General features: G+C 37.0%; 1 protein-coding gene across 1 annotated transcript; it reads right to left on the reverse strand.

The window, feature by feature from the left end:
- Positions 1–710: 710 nt before the first annotated feature.
- On the reverse strand, positions 711–19,506 carry LOC142353567 (protein FAM98A-like). Its single transcript, XM_075405843.1, has 5 exons — positions 19,213–19,506; positions 17,970–18,200; positions 12,024–12,236; positions 11,200–11,512; positions 711–1,160 (listed from the first exon to the last, which is right to left on the reverse strand). The coding sequence occupies exons 1-5, from the start codon at positions 19,463–19,465 to the stop codon at positions 860–862; spliced, it is 1,311 nt and encodes a 436-aa protein (XP_075261958.1). The 5' UTR covers positions 19,466–19,506; the 3' UTR covers positions 711–859.
- Positions 19,507–20,582: the final 1,076 nt, after the last annotated feature.

The following is a 20,582-nucleotide window of genomic DNA, read 5'->3' on the forward strand; positions in this document are numbered from 1 at the left end:
AAGGACTTCTCCAATACTCCTCTTCGAGTCGTAAAAAAGACAGCGCCCCAATACAATTCAAATTCTTTGAATTGTAAAAAAAACCAAGAGAAGGCCAATAATAGCCTCAGCTATCGCTGTGCGGCTATTAAACAAAAATTAAAGTTTAAACAAAACTAACTTTGCACTAATTGATGTCATAGGTCTACGCACTTTCCTGTCAAAATTACTATTCAGTCAAAAATTCATTCATTCAACGCAGCAAATGAGCCATTTTGCACGCATAATCTTTTATTGGGCAGGCTCTCAAAAACACACATCAAATCCAGAGAGTTACATAGAAATGTTTTAGAAACACAAACCACAAGCAATCGAGCCAAATGGACAAAAAACGGCTCAAACGGTTATCTATATGCACAATTCTCAAAATAAAAACGTTTGAAGTTGAAAAGTTATTCACAAAATGCAGTGCATGAACAGAAAACTCTCGCTGAACAAAAATTAGTTTATAAGGAAATTTTGCTAATTTTCACTTGTAGTCAAAATGCCGCATGGACACACTATTTCCTGTCAAAAAAACCCTCAGAAAACTAATATTCCTCTTCCAGTCGAAAAGACCAAGACAAAGCCAATAACAGCTCACTACCGCAGCTATTAAAAAACAACTCTTACAGACTTTGAGCTCATTCTATGTCTTTTATCTTTTACCAAAACCTTACAGTAAAAATGTGTAAGCAGTACGCTCAATTAACCAAAATTTTACATCCATAAATTACTTTATAGTATTCACATTTATCACAGGCTGTCGAAAACAATGAGAGTAGTTTTGACTGAGGTCATCATTATAGAGTTCATATTCAAACAAATATCAATCAGAAAATTAGTAGCGCCTATTTCCACCGCCTCCTCGACCACTGTTAGGTCTGTTATTGTATCCGCCTTGGTTTTGGTAATATCCACCACCTCCACCTCCCCTTCCTCCTCCGCCGTGATATCCGCCTCCTCCCCCTTGTTGATAGTATCCGTCGTTTCCTTGGTTGTATCCACCTTGATTATATCCGCCTTGATTGTGATATCCTCCACCGCCTTGTTGATACTGCTGTTGTTGGTTGTTATAGCCTCCTCCTCCACCCCCACCTCCGCCTTGCTTCCAGTTGCGGTCTTGAACACGACCACCCCCTCTAGAAGCAACAGATCAGCGAATCAGAAGTATTGGCGGACAATTTGAAAGGAATTAGTTTCATGAAGAAATTTTTTTTACAAGTTGGCTCCCGAGCAAAACTTTCATTGGCTAGTGCGAACAAACTATAGCGCTTTAGCACTGAAAACGGTATATTAACCAAATACAAGGCAAGACTAGTCATAGTATTTAAGCATCTTATGTTCAAAGGGAGCAAAAAAGTGGCCATATTATGACCGGCAAACGGAAAGTTTAAACGTCAGCAATGAGCAATCTTTATTTTCGTAATTCAGTTGAATATTTGCCAAGACTATAATGACAAGCTCGAGTGAAAAGGCAAGGCGTAGCTCACAAAATGACCCACATAAGTCTCGATAACATAAGTAAGAGTTACAGCATCTACTCTTTCAAGTGATGAATAAAAAACTAATATAAAGCGAGGTTATCACTGTTGCCAATGTTATTGCAACTTTCAAGATGATTCAAAAACCGCCAAAATTGCAACAAAAACTTGACTCTTTTGTCCAACAACGTGAAACTTAGACGTGCTCTTTTAACAAATTAATAAATGATTAGACTAGAGATATGTTTTAAAACAATTTTGGTCACCAAAATTATGTTTTAAAACATATCTCTAGTCTAATCATTCTTTAAAAGAGCACGTCAAAGGTTCCTCGTTGTCAGGAAGCAAATTTTGTCAAATTTGAGTTGCTTCTTTACAAAATTGCAAAATCGATAAATCAATTTATCGATTTTGCAATTTTGTAAAGAAGCAACTCAATTTTGACAAAATTTGCTTCCTTGACTACAAAAAATCAAAAAACGTTTTTCTAACGTTTTAGGGAAAACCTTTTCATAAATCCAAAAAACCCATTGATTAGCCCCCCTGGGTTTGTTGGAAAATAAGCTTCAAAATCAGTTTATCGATTTCACAATTTTGTAAAGAAGCAACTCAATTTTGACAAAAATTACTTCTTTGAATCAAAAAATTCAAAAAACGTTTTCCTAACGTTTTGAATAAAACATTTAATAGTTCCACTGAAACCCATTGATTAGCCCCCCTTGTTTTGTTGGAAAACAAGCTTCAAAATCAGTTGATTGAATATACCAACTTATAAAGAGGCAACTTGAAATTTGCAAATTTGCTTCTTTTACTTAAAAAACTCAAAAAACATTTTTCTAATGTTTATTGGAAATTTTCAGTAGATAACAAGAAATTGTTCGAAATAGCTCCTTCTGTTTGTTTAAAATCAATCTGAAAATTTATTTCATCCCCTTGCAAAACTGCAAAGAAGCAACAGAAAAGTGGCAAAATTGTTTCTCTGTTATATAAAAATTAAAAAACGTTTTTTCTAACGTTTTTTTTCTTATTAAAGAAAAAATCAATCAATTTTCAAAAAAGAGCTATTTTAGATACCTCCGCAGTTCATTACAAAACAAGATGAAAAACTATATAACCATTCTGCAAAACCGAAGAGAACAGACAGAAAATTACTGAAAAGCTTGACAAAAAAAACCTTCAAAGAGGTTTGTGTTTTCTTTGATCTAATTGCATACTACTAGCCGCGAGCTTAGTTAATGGGGTAGTATGCTTTCCTAAGAAAACCCGACATTTACACTTATTTTGTTTTCATTTTGCATACTACTAGCTGCGCATCTAGTTAATTTAGTATACACTGAAAATACCTTCTCAAGAGAAATAAAAAGAGAAGATAAGATCTATTTTCCTTTTTTCTCAAAAAGAAGTAAATCAAAAGCTCTCGAATAATTCCCCACTCAAATTCATTCACGCATATAGTCCCTTTAAGTTGGAAAACTCAAACATCTCTTCTTTTTTGTCCGCGGTCTCAGAAGTTGCCGAAAAAAGTCTCTTTTCCCCCTTTGGTCTCAGTAGTCACCAACTGAAGAGGAATGTTTCCGTTGGGTCGCAGTAGTCATCAAAGTAAAGATGAGCAATACATAGGTGGCAGATAATATCCAGAAACAAATACAAGCAGTTTAATGGTAGCAGTTGTCCTTAACTTCATAAGAATCGCAAAACAGAATTTCTTGGAAAAGAGCTTCAAAGTAGACCCAGCTTTTAAGCAAACAGTTTTCTCTGCTTGTCTGTAGCTCACGTTGCCTGGTCGCACCGCATTTTAAATTCTAAAAAAAGTGAACTTATTTTGAAGAAGTATCAATATAGATTTAGTTTGTTTGGTTTTAGGTTTTATTTGTTCCTAAAATTCCACACACACAAAAAAAAGAAAACAGTTCAGTAAAATTTTTTCTGGTTATTTGATTGTGATTAAAGGAGAATTAAAATTTACAGGAGAATCGTTGCGAAGTCATATATGTCAAAAAAAATTGAAAGCAATTATTTGGTCCTGTTCAACAAATCAACGGTACCCACGCGCGAACGCTTAGGTTTTCCTTTTTTTAAGCAAATTTTTAGCTAGATTTAGCACCAAAAAAACACCTTTAGGATTCCTGTTTTTGTGAACAATTGCGTTGCTACTTTTGAACGAAAAGAGCTAGGCTGATTAGCCTACATAAACTTAAGAGGTTTTTAATTTACCAAAAAAGTCGTCGCTCCGTAAATTTCGAGCCGTTCTTCACCTTTAATTTAAATACGACAGAACCATTACGAGTTGACTACAGCCGGTTCATCAAGATGACAAAAGAAAACAGCCAGAAGTTACAATACGCATTGAACAAGTTCAAAATGACTGAGCTCAACATGAAAAAAAAGCTTGATCTCTTACAGACATCCGTTCAGCAGAGAAAAAGCTTCCGCACTCTTTCATTGTTGATCAACAAAATCAAGGAGAGCGTTGAAGAGCTGAAGACAAACCTGACAGCATCATGATGGAAAAAGTAAGCTCCAGTAGCATAAATTCAGTCATGAAACGTCAATCGAACTTGATCTCTCGTCCAGAAAAGTTGGAACTAGAAGTCAACAGTCTCGACGATGATGGTCAATTGAGTCAATCATCAACTCGAGTGCGCGATGACATCAGCTGCATCTCTCAGTCCTCAAGAAGACAACTCGAGTTGCATCGATTGACACCGGTTTCCCAAAACTCAGAGCAATACAACATGACAGTAAAGAACCCTGCCAGCGATGTCTCCCCTCCAGTGCCCCCAAGACCGGCGAAACCATCGTTTTTCCTTCCGCAAGGAGAAAATAAACCCAACCTTCTCTCCAAATTCCTTCAGAGCAACAGCCAATTTGCGCAGGATACTAGAGAATTGAGTGAAGAACCAGTAAAAAATTTTACGACGACTGAACACAAATCAATCGATGTCGTTGTTAGCAGCCCCAACACCAGCACCAACCCTATTATCCAGAGCAAACATTCAGGACAGATTTGTCTTGAGTAATCCTCAATCCCCAGAACACAAGGTTGTTCTCAGAGAGCAAGAGAACACTTTAAACCAGTTTGCTTCAATTCAACAACCCTCCATTCCAATGAATCAAACTGCAGTCTTATTTCCTGTTGAATCTATTGATAATCAGCCGGAACTAATTCACTCGTCAATTGGAGAATTGAACCAGTTCTCTAGTTCAAAGCTGATGACATTGCCCGAAATGCCAATGAATCAAGCAGCAAATGCCACAGTTAGCCCAAGAGAAAAGTCTTCTGTTCTCTTAAATAACAAAAGAGAAGATAAAAGCATACAACGTCTTGCATTAGATTTACAAAACTCACTTCAACATAACTGCTCAGTTAAAAAAAAACCAATACATACCAAACATCAAGCTCATGCAATTTGAATGAGCAAATGCTTCAGCGTCAATTTCATTCAGAAAAAGGAACAAATGGAGTGACAAATGAGACCACGCCAAATCCATATTGTTACAAAGACAGTCGTCACAATCCCCTACATTTTGACAACAATCAAAGTACAACTGCTCAAACTGCTTCAAACACTCAATTTTCAGCTGTTACAATAAGTGAAAAGCAGAACAGCGGAAAATTGGCGTCAGCAATGTCGTTACCAACAGTAGCGCAAACAAACGTTTCCTAACAATTTCAGAACCTACTTTACCCAACTGGAGTTCATTTTTGCAATGGAAGTCGAACGGAAGAACCAAACAATGGAATTGTTTTCCCCTCCAATACAACACTCAACAACCAAGGTACCAACCTTGTTTGCTGTACATCATCTCAGCCACCTAATTGTCCGCTTACTCTGGAAAATCCCTTTACAAACTACCAAACAGCCATTCTTCCCCCCTTTACTCAACATATTAGCCAACCAAACATTTCGGGAAATTCGAAACAAATTCCAAATTGGTCTTTTTCCGGAAAGCAACTGTTTCAGCCACGAACTGAATTACAAACAGAAACAATCCCGTTTGAAAATAATTTTAATTTACAAACCACAAACAGAAATTCCATTAAACTTCCACCAATAACAATATCAAATTTCAATGGTAACCCACTGAAATACCATGAGTGGTTAAACAATTTTTTCAACCTAGTTCAAAATAATACTAGCCTTACGGATACACACCGTATAACATACTTACAGAAATCGGTCGTAGGAAAAGCCAAAGAAAAAATTCAAGCCTACTCGTGTGACCCAGCTCACTACGCGATTGCTTTGAAAGAGCTCATGGATCACTTTGGAGATCCCAGCATTTTTGTGAATGCTTTCATCAATCAACTGGGAGCCTGGCGTCCCAACAATGACTACAACAAACAGAGTTTCGTATCTTTTGCTTCTTTTCTCAAACGATTAGTGCAAGCTTTTGAATATTTAGGCTTCAAAGCCGACTTGCAAAGTTCAACATTGATGAAAAAGGCAAAAGGAAAAATTCAACATAATATTCTGATAAAATGGACAGAGTATACAATAACATCAATTGGAAATCAACCAACCGTCTCTGATTTTCAGAAGTGGCTTGAAGTACAGGCCCAAGTATACGACAAAATCAACAGAGAAAATGTTCATAAGCCGTTTAATAATTGGAACACTTTCGGTCAAAACAGTAATAGCATTCGCAGAATTAACAACAACAATGATAATAGGAACAGCAATGCCATGAATCAATTTTCTAATATTTCACAAAACAATTGGAAACCGAATTCATTGCACTCAACTCGCCCTGCAAACCAGCATGGTCAACCACCCTTTCCTCCGCGTAAAGATGCTGATCAGTCAAACAAGTCTTGCGAGAAATGCAAAGGAAGTCACATACTCGCAACATGCCCTGAATACCAGAAATGTGCGCCAGACCAAAGGTATGACATTGTGAGCAAGAACAATCTTTGCTCGAACTGTTTAAGCAACAAACATTTTAAGCAGTCATGTCCGTCCACAAAACGATGCCAAACATGTAAAGGATTTCACCACACAACTTTGCATGATCCTTCGAAACAAGTTAAGCGGCCCACCGCTGCCTTCTCAACAAGCAACCCCAATCAGCCAACACAAAATCTAGCAAGCCCCCAAACACAGCCATCCTTTCAACAACAAAATCGAAACAAAAGTACTGACACTGTCAGCAGTACAAAGAGCCAGCAGACAAGATACGGTCAATCGTTTTCTGGTAAAAGACAATCACAGCAACAAAACATTCAACGCGCCCGTTTGAATGCTTTGAATCCGACCCAAAACTTCAGTATCAACCGAAATACAATTCCTCCTCCTGAATGGTATGAACAACTACAAATAATACCAGTTTCATTTGTAAACGGAAATAAAGTGTTTGATACCTACGCCTTGATTGACCCCGGAAGCCAAATCACCTTCCTGCTGGATAAAGTTACTAGCTTTCTTGAGCTTCCCTGCGAAGCACAAGCATCAACAACTCTGCAGTACCTAAACACTGAACATGAAATGCCACTGTCCAAAATTAGTGAAACAGTGACAGTAACGCCTTATGACAAAATCAATCAACACTTCAGCATTGCAAGAGCCTATAGCACGCCATGTCTCAATGTATCACCCGCTAACGTTCTTGAACTCAATCAATTATGCGTCACCTTTAAGGAACTTAGTCACATTTATTTCCCTGACATAGCCAACGGTGCAATAGGCGCGCTTCTTGGTGTCAATACGTTTGCCTTCACATATCCAGTCGACGTAATCCAAGGTAGCAAAAAGCGTCCATTCGGCGTAAAAACAAAGCTTGGTTGAACTCTCGCTGGAGAGTACGAGCTATCTCCTAAAACAAGGAACGCAAACAAGCACCCTCGCCAACCATTCATTTACCATGTCTGCCGAGGACACTGAAGAGGAACCATTGGACGAATTAGTTCAAAGATTCTGGAAAATAGAAGCTGAAGGTACATTACCCGAACAGAATGAAGACAGCTGCAGCGCAAACAATGGAAAACAATTAGCAGCGCAAACAATGGAAAACTCAATCTGTCACAACGGTGAAAGATATCAGATTGGCCTTCCTTGGAAACCTGTAAAGAAACTCCAGAATAACTATTTCTCAGCAATCAGTCAACTAAAAAGTCTACAAAAACGACTACAAAACGATCCCGGTCTCAATTAGAAGTACAACCAGACACTCCAAACGGACTTGGATAAAAATTTTGTCAAGCCAGTCGAAATGCAAGCACCACCACCAGAGTCAATATGGTACTTACCTCATCATTCAGTCACTAATCCAAACATACCCGGACAAGTGAGAAGAGTTGCCAACGCAGCATCAAAATTCCGCGGTGAATCACTGAATTCAAATCTTCTAACTGCTCCTGATTTGCTAAATAACTTAGTTGGAGTGCTGTTGAGATTCAGAGAACACCCGGTTGCTGTTTTGTCAGACATCGAAGGAATGTTTATGCAGATTGCCATGAGACAAGAAGACGAGTCTGCTCTTCGTTTCCTTTGGATGATAGACAACTCCATTCGACAATTTCAATTCACTAGATTAATCTTTGGCGCAACATGTTCACCATTTTACGCAATTTATGTGCTCAATAAATGTGCAGAAGACAACAAAAGTGAATTTCCAGCCGCCTTGAACGATATTAAACACCACTTTTATATGGATGACTACATTCAGTCCCTGCCAACAATTTCAGAAGCCAAAGAAGTCATATCACAGACAACAAGATGCCTGAAAAATGATGGCTTCAGGTTGACAAAATTTGTTTCGAACCAACCAGATGTACTTGCTGAAATCTCTTCCGACGACAAAGAGGAAACAAAAGAGATCATAAGAGTCCTTGGTCAAAAATGGAACATAACAACTGACGATTTTGTCATGTTTCCCCTACATATTTCCTAAAGATGCAACAGTGTACACACAAAGGAAAATTTTCAGTTTGGTATCTTCAATCTTCGATCCCTTAGGCCTGTTGTCTCCCCTGACAATTAGAATCAAAATGGTTTTGCAGCAGATTTGGAAACTTGGAAGACAATGGGATGATTTGATACCACATGAACTACACCATGACCTCCAGAAAGTTCTAAACAGCTACTTTGCCATGCCCGAAATCCGAATACCAAGAACTGTTCACAATTTCAGTAAAATCACAAGCAGCCAACTTCATATATTTGTGGATGCCTCAATGGCAGCTATGGCAGCCGTTGCTTACTTCCGTACAACCAATAGTCAAACCACTCCGCCACAAGCATGCTTTCTCAAGGGAAAATGCAAAGTTGCTCCCATTAAACAAATAAGTGTGCCAAAAATGGAACTAGAAGCCGCTGTTATAGGAGTGCGCCTTCTACAACTGATCCAAAGAGAAATGACACTGACATTCGACCAAATTTTTCTCTGGTCCGACAGTCAAATAGTTTTGGACTGGATAGCCTCAAATAAGAAGCAAAACGTTTTTGTTTCAAACAGATTGCGAGAAATTCATAAAAGTTCTTCACCCCAGCAATGGCATCACATCTCAACTTATCTCAATCCCGCCAATCACGGAACTCGCGGTCTTGAGACAAACGAAATTCAGCAGAAAAAGTTAGATCCACCCCAATTTCTTTGCCAAAGCGAGTCGACCTGGAATGAGATAAACAAACCACACGCAACATGTGCGGAAGTCACGAGAAGTCCCAAGACAATTAAACCTATAGTCGATCCGAGTAAATTCTCAACATGGAACAAACTTCTTCTGACAGTTGCAACAGTTTTCAACCTAATTAATCGTGCAAAGAAAATGCGAACGAACAATCACCAATACACAACTGAAGACATTCAATTATCAAGAAATTATCTCCGGAAATTATCTCAGGACAGTTTATTCCAATTCGACCGTTAATTCCTTACAATGTGGAATCAAACTAGATTCTAAGTGCAAAATACGATGCTTAAATCCGCTGTTGGATGAGGACGGATTACTCAGATCTTGTGGCCGATTGCAGTATGCACCAACACAACTGGATTTGGAAAAACGTCCAATAATTTTGCACGCCAAGGACAAAATTGTTCGTTTGTACTTGGAACATGCCCATCCAATATGTATTCACCAGTCCACAGAACCAACAAAAGCATTCATTCAACAACGTTACCATGTGATTGGCCTTCGGAAAGCGTTAGCAAGCGTACGGTTTCATTGTTTCTTATGTCGACGCTTTGACACGAAAAACATTCAACCAATTATGGCACCATTATCTAGTTTTCGTTTTCCAACAGCAAAAACACAGTTCCCCTTTGCTAATTCTGGTGTAGATTTCTTTGGACCCTTCTACATCGAAGATTCCAAAGGCATTTTAGAAAAACATTATGGTCTAATATTTACATGCATGGTGACGCGAGCAGTTCACTTAAAAACGTGTCCAGACCTCAATACAGATACGTTTCTCAATGCCTTCAGAAGATTTTGCAGTCGTCGATGCCAGCCCCAACTTCTCTACAGCGACAACGGGAAAACTTTCGTTGGCGCTTCTGAAGAACTGAAGAAAACTGTTAAAGCCTTGGACAATGACAGAATCTAATCAAAGCTTTAGCAGTAGCCAATACAACGTGGAAATTCAATCCCCCATACGGCCCTCATTTTGGCGGTGTCTGGGAGCGTTTGATCCAGAGCGCCAAAAGAACGCCTCATTCTAGGATCCAGAAGACTCTCTTTTGACACTTTCCTAACAATTATGGTGGAAATAGAATCAATCCTCAACTCCAGACCACTGACTAACGTTGCTGAGCAGCCTGACAACGAGGAACCTTTCACTCCAAACCACTTTCTTATCCAGCGTCCCTTCAATAGCTTGCCACCAGGACAATTTGGAGACCAGCAACCTGCAAGCTTGAAGACATGGAAAAACACGCAGAAGCTGATGAACCATATATGGCGACGCTTAGTGAAAGAGTATCTGCCAACGCTTAGCCGACGGTCGAAATGGTCAAACAGCAACGATCGACCTCTCAAAGTGGACGACCTCGTTTGGGTGTTGAAAGACCAAACACCAAGAGGCATTTGGCCACTGGGAAGAGTCATGGAGACAACGCCAGGACGAGATGGAGAAACACGAGTCGTAAAGGTAAAAACGGCTTACGGCACGTTCGTTGGCCCCGTTTCCGGTCTCGCACGCATATTTTCTCCGTAGTTTTTTTTTCGATTTTTCTCGCTCCGTTTTTAGGCAACGTGAGTTACCCCTTTCCCACAAATTGATGTACTGACCAGATTGACAACATTTCAGCCTACAGTTTCAGAGCCAATTTCAAAGAAGATGACAAAAGACTTCAATCAATTGATGCCTCCGAAAACCCTTTATGCCCCCTTTGTTCCCTTGCAGCATGTTGCCATTGTTATTGCAACTTTCAAGATGATTCAAAAACCGCCAAAATTGCAACAAAAACTTGACTCTTTTGTCCAACAACGTGAAACTTAGACGTGCTCTTTTAACAAATTAACAAATGATTAGACTAGAGATATGTTTTAAAACAATCACAGTTATCTAATTTAATCAAATTTTGTTTAACAGCTCCAAAAATTCTAGTGAACAACTTATCAATCGAACACGCTTTTAGCTTACTTTACTTCTTGCTTATTCCTACAACCAAGCTTTGTAAAATATAATGTGCTAATTACACATAACACTATCATTGACAAGTCCTGGAGAAATGGACCCCAAAATGGACTACTTACCTCCCTCCTCTCCCGCCTCCACCAAATCCTCCCCTTCCCGCATCTGACGGTGGTGCCTCGCGCTTTTTAAACGCCGGCATTTCTTCAGGTGGTGGAGCAGTCTCGTGGGGCCGGCCACCCCTGTCCGGAACAGAGCCCATCATGACTTTGTTCAATTTGCTTATTGTGTTCTTTCTCAATACAGATGATGATGTTTTATAGTAGCGTAAAATGTCATCTCTTGCGGCCAACAAATGAGGAATTCCGATGGTCGACTCAGCTGATAATTTCACACGTCTTGGTTCGAAAGCTTGCTTTATTTTCGGCACATGTTCTAAAGCAGTACAAGCTCACCAAAAACTGCCAAAAAAGTCCCAAAAAACTTGTCTGTTGTATTGCAACAGCACATTTTTCCGCAAAATTTATTAAATAATGCAGAAAAATTCATAATTCTACACGAAATTATCACTAAGTTTGAAATGAGGGTAAGAACAACATAACAGAAGCTGAAAACATGCCTATCCTGATTCAGATAATCTATATTAGACTGTAAAAAAACCATTATCAGTCGAAAAACAAAAATTCAGTTGTGTTACATCGTAATGAACTTTTTTCACGTGCGCTCAGTGGCTTCACTTTCAAAAATACTGTTCATTTAAATGGATAGAACTGCGCGCAATATTAATTTTATACAAAAGCAAACGTTTGTGTATTTAAAAAATTTGGAAGAAAGTTTAAAAAATAAAACTAATTAAGCTTTTGTAATTTGTCAACACGTTTCTTGATTCAGACGCTTATCTCATCTTCAGATTAAAAAAATAAACTTCAAAAAAACTTGTACATACCTTTCATACGATCCGTCCATCCGAAAGACTCAATTGTACAGTCCAACCTCTTCAGCAACATCTGTCTCCTTATGGAATATTCTCTAGTCAGCACATTGTTCAGCTCCTCCAACTGTTTGAACTGAACTGGTCCCAACTGCTGTTTTACAGCTCGGTTCGAAAGGAGATTGGGAGGCACTGCCTTTGACCGCTCTGCCAATTTCTGCTGAATCACTGAAACATAATCCTAGACTTTTAGGATTGTATTGGTTTGATATGAACCGTAGAATTGTTCGGCGTATAATCGTAGAATTAGAACTGCAGATAAGGCAGATAGTTGAATTTGACCTTTCATATGCATGTGTCATTCTACAATATCTTTCATCAACTTTATTTTTCGAAGGGCGGTCAACTATAAGCCCTCTGCTGTTTATCAGACCTGTCCCTTGAGAAAAACTGGTTTTATACATTGCTTTCTACAAAGATACGCTGAGAACGTTTATAGTCTGCCCCATAAAGTTGGAACAAGAAAGCTTGTAACGTGCGTTCGCACATATTGCCCCAGCCCCGCTCACTCACATTTTCCACTTATTTGTCTACCAAATGAGGAAGTGAGAAAACTCAAAAATACACACTGTTCGATAATAATTGGTAAATGAGTATAAAAATTGCTTTATACGCAAACTATTAAATGAATTAAATAATGCAGCATTGCAGAGCCGATCATGCCTGCCATTAATACTACGGAACAAGACAAAAACAGAGCAAGACAACAGAAACCTTAATTAGGTCAAATAGAATCTTATCTTTTTTAAAGATAAGATTGAATCTAAGTGAAAATAGGATCGGGCAAAAGCTAAACTAAGCAAATCAGCTCGTACACTCAAAGCAGATGGGACATATCCATAACGAGAATCCGTAAAAAGCAGTCAAAAACAAGAATAAATAGGGAAGATGTCATAACCATCAGCTTTCAAATAAAAATATTTAGATAGATTCATATGCAACGCCATAGGAAGCCAATGTGACCGATCATAAGTGAGACATCGAATATAGTAATTTCAACGTGGAGAGCCGATAAATCCTGCAATTAATGAGACAAGGAGGCAAGATAAACACCAAAATGACTAACAATAAAGCCGAAATAGCGTCAGAAAACCCGTAAAAACTCCAAACATTATCAGAAAAAAGCTACATATAAAAGTCTAAATTGCGTCAGAGGGAAATAACGGACCTGTCTGAAGAAAATCTACGGGATATGTCCTTAATAGGAAACAGTAAGAGAGAATACAGGCAGAACTCAAAATTCCATCAACAGTTTTACGAAAAGTGTTGGAGCCAACAAAACCACAGGCTATAAACCGAAAAAGTGAGTGCTTCTGGACTCCCATTTTAGAAGAACTATTCAAAAAAGACAATAAAAGACCCACAGTCCTTGTCAAGTATGAAAAACTAAGAGAATTTTAGAAACCACAATCTCATAGCCATAAAACCATCAGTTGCGATATAAAAACAACCAAGATGCTGAAGTCTGTTTCACCAAAAAGGGGGATGGAACATACCATTAATGCGACCAAATTACTTCAAAAAAAGTTTATCAAAAAAGTTTTAATGAAGGTTCAATAAAACCTTTAGCTATCAAATGAAATCATTAAATAAGTTAGTTAATAGCGCAACAAGAAGCCACTGAGACCTGCCATTAGAATATGTGATACGACTGCAAAAAAGACAATTACAGGAAAAATTAAAGTCCCATTCATATTAAGCAATAAAACATTTTCGAAGCCAACCACATGATGTTTACACATGATCGTTATATATGATCATTTGCGCCTTCTTTGAAAACCAATTGAACCTGCTATTAATGTGATAATCTGAAAAGGCAACAAAAAAGTTTAAACATGGGCAAATATCACAAAACAAAAAACTTGAAATAAACTCCTTGTATCGAAACCACGGAACAATCAATTAAAAAATAAAAACTCCAGACCGACTAATTTTTATTCCCTAGAAAGAAGATTCAATCTCCGTTTTCTGAAACTAAGCTACAAGTTGGCTGAATTAAGTTGCCAAATTCTTAAAACACATTTTCTGTATCTGAAAAATATAAGAGCCACTTAAACCATCTAGAGTGGATCTAAAGAGCCACTCAATGATCACTAGAACCATTTAAGGAAGACAACTGGATCTTTTATTATTGAGAAAGTCATTAGACTGCAGAAAAAACAAATGTTACCAAAACACAAGAATCAATTAAATTTTTGAAACACATGACTTCACTAAAACGTAAAACATGACCATTGAGCCTCACTTTTGCGTAAATAGAACCTGTCAATAATACTCTGGTCTGTAATTACCTGCAAAGCGAAAAACAATTTAAAACGACATCGCCCAAATAGAACCAGAACACTTTTTGAATGTCTAAAACCACGAGACCCCAACTAGCCTTCATATTGCTCCATGCTCATTAATAAGAAGCAATGTTCCAAATGTTATTGAAAAAAAATAATTTGGCAATAAAATTCCAATAATTAAAAAATGAAGTATTTTGGAAAATGATCGCTTTAATTGAGCAAAACTTTTATTCCACAAAACCCTTATCGGAAGCGGAAGTAAATTCAGCTTTCCCTTAAAATTACACAACATTGTTTCAGCGGTTGTTAGGTCTCTAGGTCTGGCAAATTTGAAAAATGTGGAACAAAGTGATTCCTTTTTAGATTAAAAAAAGTTGAGCTACAATGTTTGGATCTAACAATTCAGCAAACCTCCTCTAAATTTATAGGCAAAAATAGTAGCAATAATGTTAACAAGTTTCAGCAAAAAAAAATTGAGCAAAAATTCTGGAAAAAAAAACAGAAACAACGGTTATCATCCGAATGTTCACAAAATTGTGAACCTCAGTTACTGCCTGGAAACAATGAAAGTCAAAACATAACCGACTAACCAAGGGCGAATTGCTCTCAAAAGATCCGCGAGCGGTTGGCTTTCTCAGTAGCTAGCCACGGTTTAGTGAGGCTAGTTTTGGCTTAATTGAAGGGGCGTGAGGTGAGGGTAAGAGATGATATCACGCCACATAGCAGCTGAAGTGCGGCATCAACAAAAGAGTTAGAGAAAGAGAGAGAGAGAGAGAGAGAGAGAGCGAGAGATAAAACGTGAAAAAGAAGGAAAGAAACCCCAACCGACAGAAAGGGAGAGGGAGAGAGAGAGAGAGAGAGCTAGGAATATTTTCAATGATGAGATTCGACTCCGCAACTTCTAGTTTTCCAGCCTTCTTAGTAGTTAAATCATATAGAAAAGACTGAAAGTGCAAAACTCGAAAAAGTTTCCAATATCGCAGTGAACAAAACGTTCAAAACCCATTTGCAATAAAAAACGTAATCCTTCCGCAAGACCTAAAAATTTTCGTTGGCTAGTAATTGTCGTTAAACTCAAAAGAGGACAAAAATATTCAAAATCTTTAAAAACAATTGCAAAATTTAACAAAACCTTGCTAAAGTTCGTAATATTACTGTCTTCAGAACGATTTCATTGTCTCAAGAGACATTGCAGTATCCCTAATTCAAGCCTTGAACAGTTTCACTGGCTCAAAGATCCATAAACTTGGAACATGATAATAATTTTCCAAAAATTCGGAAAAAAAGTTATCAAAAAATTGCTAAAACTCGAGTCATTCAAAATTGATAACCGTTCTATTAACTCTGCAAGAAACTATGCAACAGCTTATTATAAAACCTTATATGAGCTGCCTGGGCCCCTGGTGCCGAAAAAATAAAAAAATCAAATATTTCCAAAAAAAATTCAAAACATTGCAATTTTTTTTAAAAAATTGCCTTAACTCATGATATGAAAATCTTGAAAACTATGCAGCAACCTACTATAAAATCTTAGAGGAGGTTCCTTTGCTCTTGAGGCTGTAGAAATCTTAAAAAAAAATGACAAACAATTCAAAAAAACTAGAAAAATTGCAACTTTTTTTTTAAAATATTAAATTCGTGATATACTCATCTTCAGAACCATTTCACTGTATCAAGAGACTTTCCAGTATCCCTATTCTAAGCCTTAATTAGTTCCACTGGATCAAAAAGATCCATAAACTTGGAACATATTTTTTCGAAAAATTGAAAATTTAAATTTTATCAAAAAAATTGCTTAAAATGGAGTCATTGAAATCTTGATGACCAATCCAATAACTCCAGAAACTATGCAACAGCTTATTATCATACCTCGGAGGTAGTCCCTGGGCCCGAAGGCCGGAAAAAATCAAAACTATATACTCAGAACTTAAAAATATTCAAAAAACTTGAAAAAATTGCAAATGTTTCTTTTTTAAAAATTGCTTAAACTCTTAATATTAAAATCTTGAAAAACGATCAATTTCATCTAAAATCTATGCAGTAACCATTATCAAACCCTAGAGGAGATTCGTTGCCTCTTGAGGCTGGAAAAACCTAGAAAAAGACATTTTTTTTAAATTTGCATCAATTCGTGATACTAAAATCTTGAAAAACAATCCATTTCATCCAGAAACTATGATTAAACCTGTTATCAAACCGTAGAGAAGGTTCCTCGGCTCTTGACGCAGAAGAAACGTAAAAAATGACATAAAAAATCAAGAACTTAAAAAAAACAAAGTTTCATTAAAAAAATTGCTAAAATTTGTGATAGTAGAAAATTTAAAACTATTCCATGTCCCATAAAAATTTTTCAGTTATTTATTATCAAACCCTTGAGGAGGTTTTCTGATCCATGAGGCTGAGAAAACCTGATTAAGGGCAATGTCAAAAAATTGAAAAAGTCGAGTTTTGTCAAAAAATGCTAAAATTCGTGATGTTAACATCTTGAAAAACATTCCATTACATCTAGAAACTATATAGTAACCTATTATCAAAACCTAGAGGAGGTTTCTTGGCTCTTAAGGCTGCAGAAACCTAAAATATGCCAAAAATTTTTTTTAAAAAATTGAAAAAACTGCAAGTTTTATCAAAAAATTGCTGAAATTTGTGATATTAAAGAGTTGAAAACCATTCCACTACCACTAGAAACTATGCAGTAATCTATTATCAAACCCTAGAGGAGGTTCATTGACACATAGGGCTGAAAAAACCCAAAATGACAAAAAATTTCAAAAAATTTTTTAAAAAAATGTGAAAATCAGTATAAATTTGCGTTCTTTTTGATTACCAAAACATATAACAACATATACCTCTTAAAATGGTCATAAAAGTACTTATGTCTTGAATAAAACCTTTATCAACTTTAAACAGCCTCAATTTTAGACAGGTCCCACAAAAATTCGAAAAATGACGAAAAAACACGAGAAATTGCAATATATTGGGCTTTTTAACCTTAAACTACGGCCTTCCCAGTAGCTTCACCACACTAAGCACTTGAAGGACTACTAAACGCGGCTAAGGGCCTCTAATGAAACTTAATACCCACTGGGCGCTGCCTGTTTATCTCGTTTTTAAGGACGAAAAGTCAAATAAGTCAGACGAACAATCGGCCAAGGAAAAATCGCATTAAAAAAGACCAACAGGACAAACTTCGTAATAGCAACTTAATATAGTTGCGACAAACTTCGTTTAAGAGCCATTAAAAAATCTTTTTACTTATATATTCTAAACTGTACGGGCTTTCTAATGATCACTCACAACACTATCATGAATATATCGATCGGCCAAAACGAGTTGAGCATATAGTTCCTCCCCCTAAGGTGGGTCGGAACAATAATCGAACCTTCAATTAACACCAAAACATGAAAGTGGCCATCAGTTTGGTCATTTGTATATCAACGTTTTCAGATCATAAGCTCATCTTTTTTGCCCAAGTTAAAGAGTTTTGACCTTTGCTCTCTGTCTCATGATTTCAACCTTTCGGTTATTTCAACTCCATGTGACACGCTATAAACGGAAGGTTATTATTAAAAAGGCAGGCAAATGAAAAAAAGGTCAGAATAGACGTTTTGACCTGCAAATAACTGTTGTGTGGTTACTCCTCTAGGAGGTGGATTAATCTTGAGCGCTTTCATGATGTTGACCAGGCATTGGACAGTTTCACTGGCCCTCCCAGTGACGTCAGACATCTTAGCCAGCTTCTCCTTGTCCCTTGCAAGAAGCATCCGCCCACACATGAGTTCAGAGCAGAGGTGTTGCACCAATAGCAGACAATTCTCGCCTTCTGAGACGTCTTCCAGGTAATCTAAAGAGATGAAATTATGGCAAAATAAGCATCAAAAGTCATTAATTGTTGACTAAGAAATGCGGGATCTGTTTTGAATCTCCAAGAGCCCAGTGTTTTTTATGACCTCGCTGATGTATTAGCACGCTACTATAAAAATAGCACTTGCGCCAAGTAAGATGGGGGATCCGTAATACGTGCAAACATCAATTTTTATATGATCTCGACAATCTGGAATAGACTTTTTTACTTAAAATTTGTTGCATAATTGACTTTAAATTGTGAGTAGACACCGCGAGCGCCCCGTTTTAACTGGCAACAGGTAAACGTGATCATAGGAGTTACCGTATTGTATTGATCTTAATTCATAGCGTAGACTATAATTAATCTGACAGACAAATTTCTGGGTAATTCAAATTAATTTGATGACTGACAAAGGAGGCGTCGTGTAAGCTCTACAATGTCACACCATGGATTAAGTGAAAACAGGGTCAATTATGATGAAAAAGTAAGGACCAGTGCGACAGCTTATTTAATTTAACACGACCTCAATAAAAATGCCATCCAGTGTAAAGCTCAAGTTTAGAAAAACAGGTCAACTAAATAAAGTTCTTATGGTTCTCACTACACCGGCTAACTATTTTGAAATTGAGTGTACTTGAAACATCTTAAATTTGAGCGAGTTAACTGATTTGTAGGAGTAGCTATTTCATAATTCATGTTTTTAAAACAAAAAATTGACTAAATAGTGTACATAGTGCATTATATGACCTCAGGCACATTAAAGCAATTGAAGAGGGTAAGTAGAAAAAGGGGGAAGTATGAAAAATATGCCGATGAAAATTGCTCTTTTGGAGTTAGTGCGTGAAGAAATGAAACATAACCAACCAATGTTGAAGAAAACGCTGTCAAAAGACAAGCGAGGGTGTTCAGAAAATTCTAGCCAATTCTGGACAATACAATTCTCGTCGATCTCCAAGGAAAAGCTTGTAGAGTACAAATTTTATTTGAAACAATTAAACATAGTTCATACCAATTTCTCTCAAGAATGCCGACAGTTCCATTTTGAATGAATCTTGGTGGTTGAGGGATTCTTCATGAATACATTCCTGCAAGTTGTTAACAAACTGCAGTTCCTGACTCAGCCAAGTGAGCAGTCGGCGACATTCTTCTGACTGAGTGAACAATGCATACTGATTGATGAGGTCTTGGTCACTGACAGTCCCTGGCTTCTCGTAACCCAGATCATCCAACGAATCCAACAAGGCAGCCTGCATTCCATTCATTGGACAACCTGAAGAAAGTTTAATTTCGGAGAAATCTATATCAAGGTTTTAGGTGTGAGGGGATATTTCAAATAAGTTTTAAAGAAAAAACATCTTTCCATTTCAACTCATGTTTAACACTTCAACTCAAATTTACGATCATAATCATATTTACGATTATTTACGATAAGACTATCAAATGTAGTATTTTAATGGTATAGCGCATATAGACCCCCATTAACGTAATTATGGTATGGACTATATTCTGTGGTGGGGTCCAAATGTGAAAAATCCGTTATTGTTTCTTAGCAGTTACTGATGACTTCACACAAAAAAAACCAACACTGAAAAAATTGGCTTTCAAAAATTGAAAAAAAACTTAGGATCAAAAGTTTAGATCAAATATTAGATCAAAAATTGCTTTGTCTTTGCCAAAAAATCAGCCTCCAAGCTGTAAACAGATTTAAAATTCATATAGTCTTCTTGGCAGTCAACCTGACCTATGGCAACTTAATGGTGTCATGTGAATTCATTTTCATCTCTTCTCTTTTTAAAGGAGTTCAAATCGAGATAACGCAACAACCGATTAATATCTTCAAAAATACCTAAAATAAGCTATTACGATGACATTTATAAACACAAAACAAGAAGCTCATTGAGGATCAATCAAACTCTAAGAAAAATAAAACCAACTCTTCCCAAAACCTTTTCCAATTTTCCTCTAACTCACTGAAAAATTTTTTTGTAATAATAATAATCTAAAACATCACCACGGGGTCCAAATATTTTTTTAACTTTTCAACAACCTTACTCCTCTTCACTTGACTACTTTACCTGACAACTTTACAAATTTGAGCATGATAACAGTTTACTTCTTTTAACCAAAACGCCACATGATTACAATTATTTAACAAGGACAATGAGCACCCTCGCAAAGCAGTGGAGGTAATTTATGACACCTACATTTTAAAACCAAATTGGAAATCTTTATATTTTTCTTTATATTTTATATTTTTGGAAATCTTTAAAGGATATTTTTTGGTTGTGAGTGCTCTCAGAATCTTTTCTCACAAAAAATTTTTCTTGCAATCTGAGTAGCAACAAAAATCATTCCCCCGTGCTACAAACACTTATTCTG

Source organism: Convolutriloba macropyga, chromosome 14 (genome assembly GCF_964194025.1).
Source record: "Convolutriloba macropyga chromosome 14, txConMacr16.3, whole genome shotgun sequence".
Lineage (NCBI taxonomy): Eukaryota > Metazoa > Xenacoelomorpha > Acoela > Convolutidae > Convolutriloba > Convolutriloba macropyga.

Coding starts and splice junctions, on each gene's coding strand:
- LOC142353567 (XM_075405843.1), bottom strand. CDS start 19,465: ATGAATGGAATGCAGGCTGCCTTGTTGGATTCGTTGGATGATCTGGGT. Junction 11,513..12,023: donor ATGGACGGATCGTATGAAAG/GTATGTACAAGT, acceptor GTACTGCTTTAG/AACATGTGCCGAAAATAAAG. Junction 1,161..11,199: donor GGAGGCGGGAGAGGAGGGAG/GTAAGTAGTCCA, acceptor TGTTGCTTCTAG/AGGGGGTGGTCGTGTTCAAG.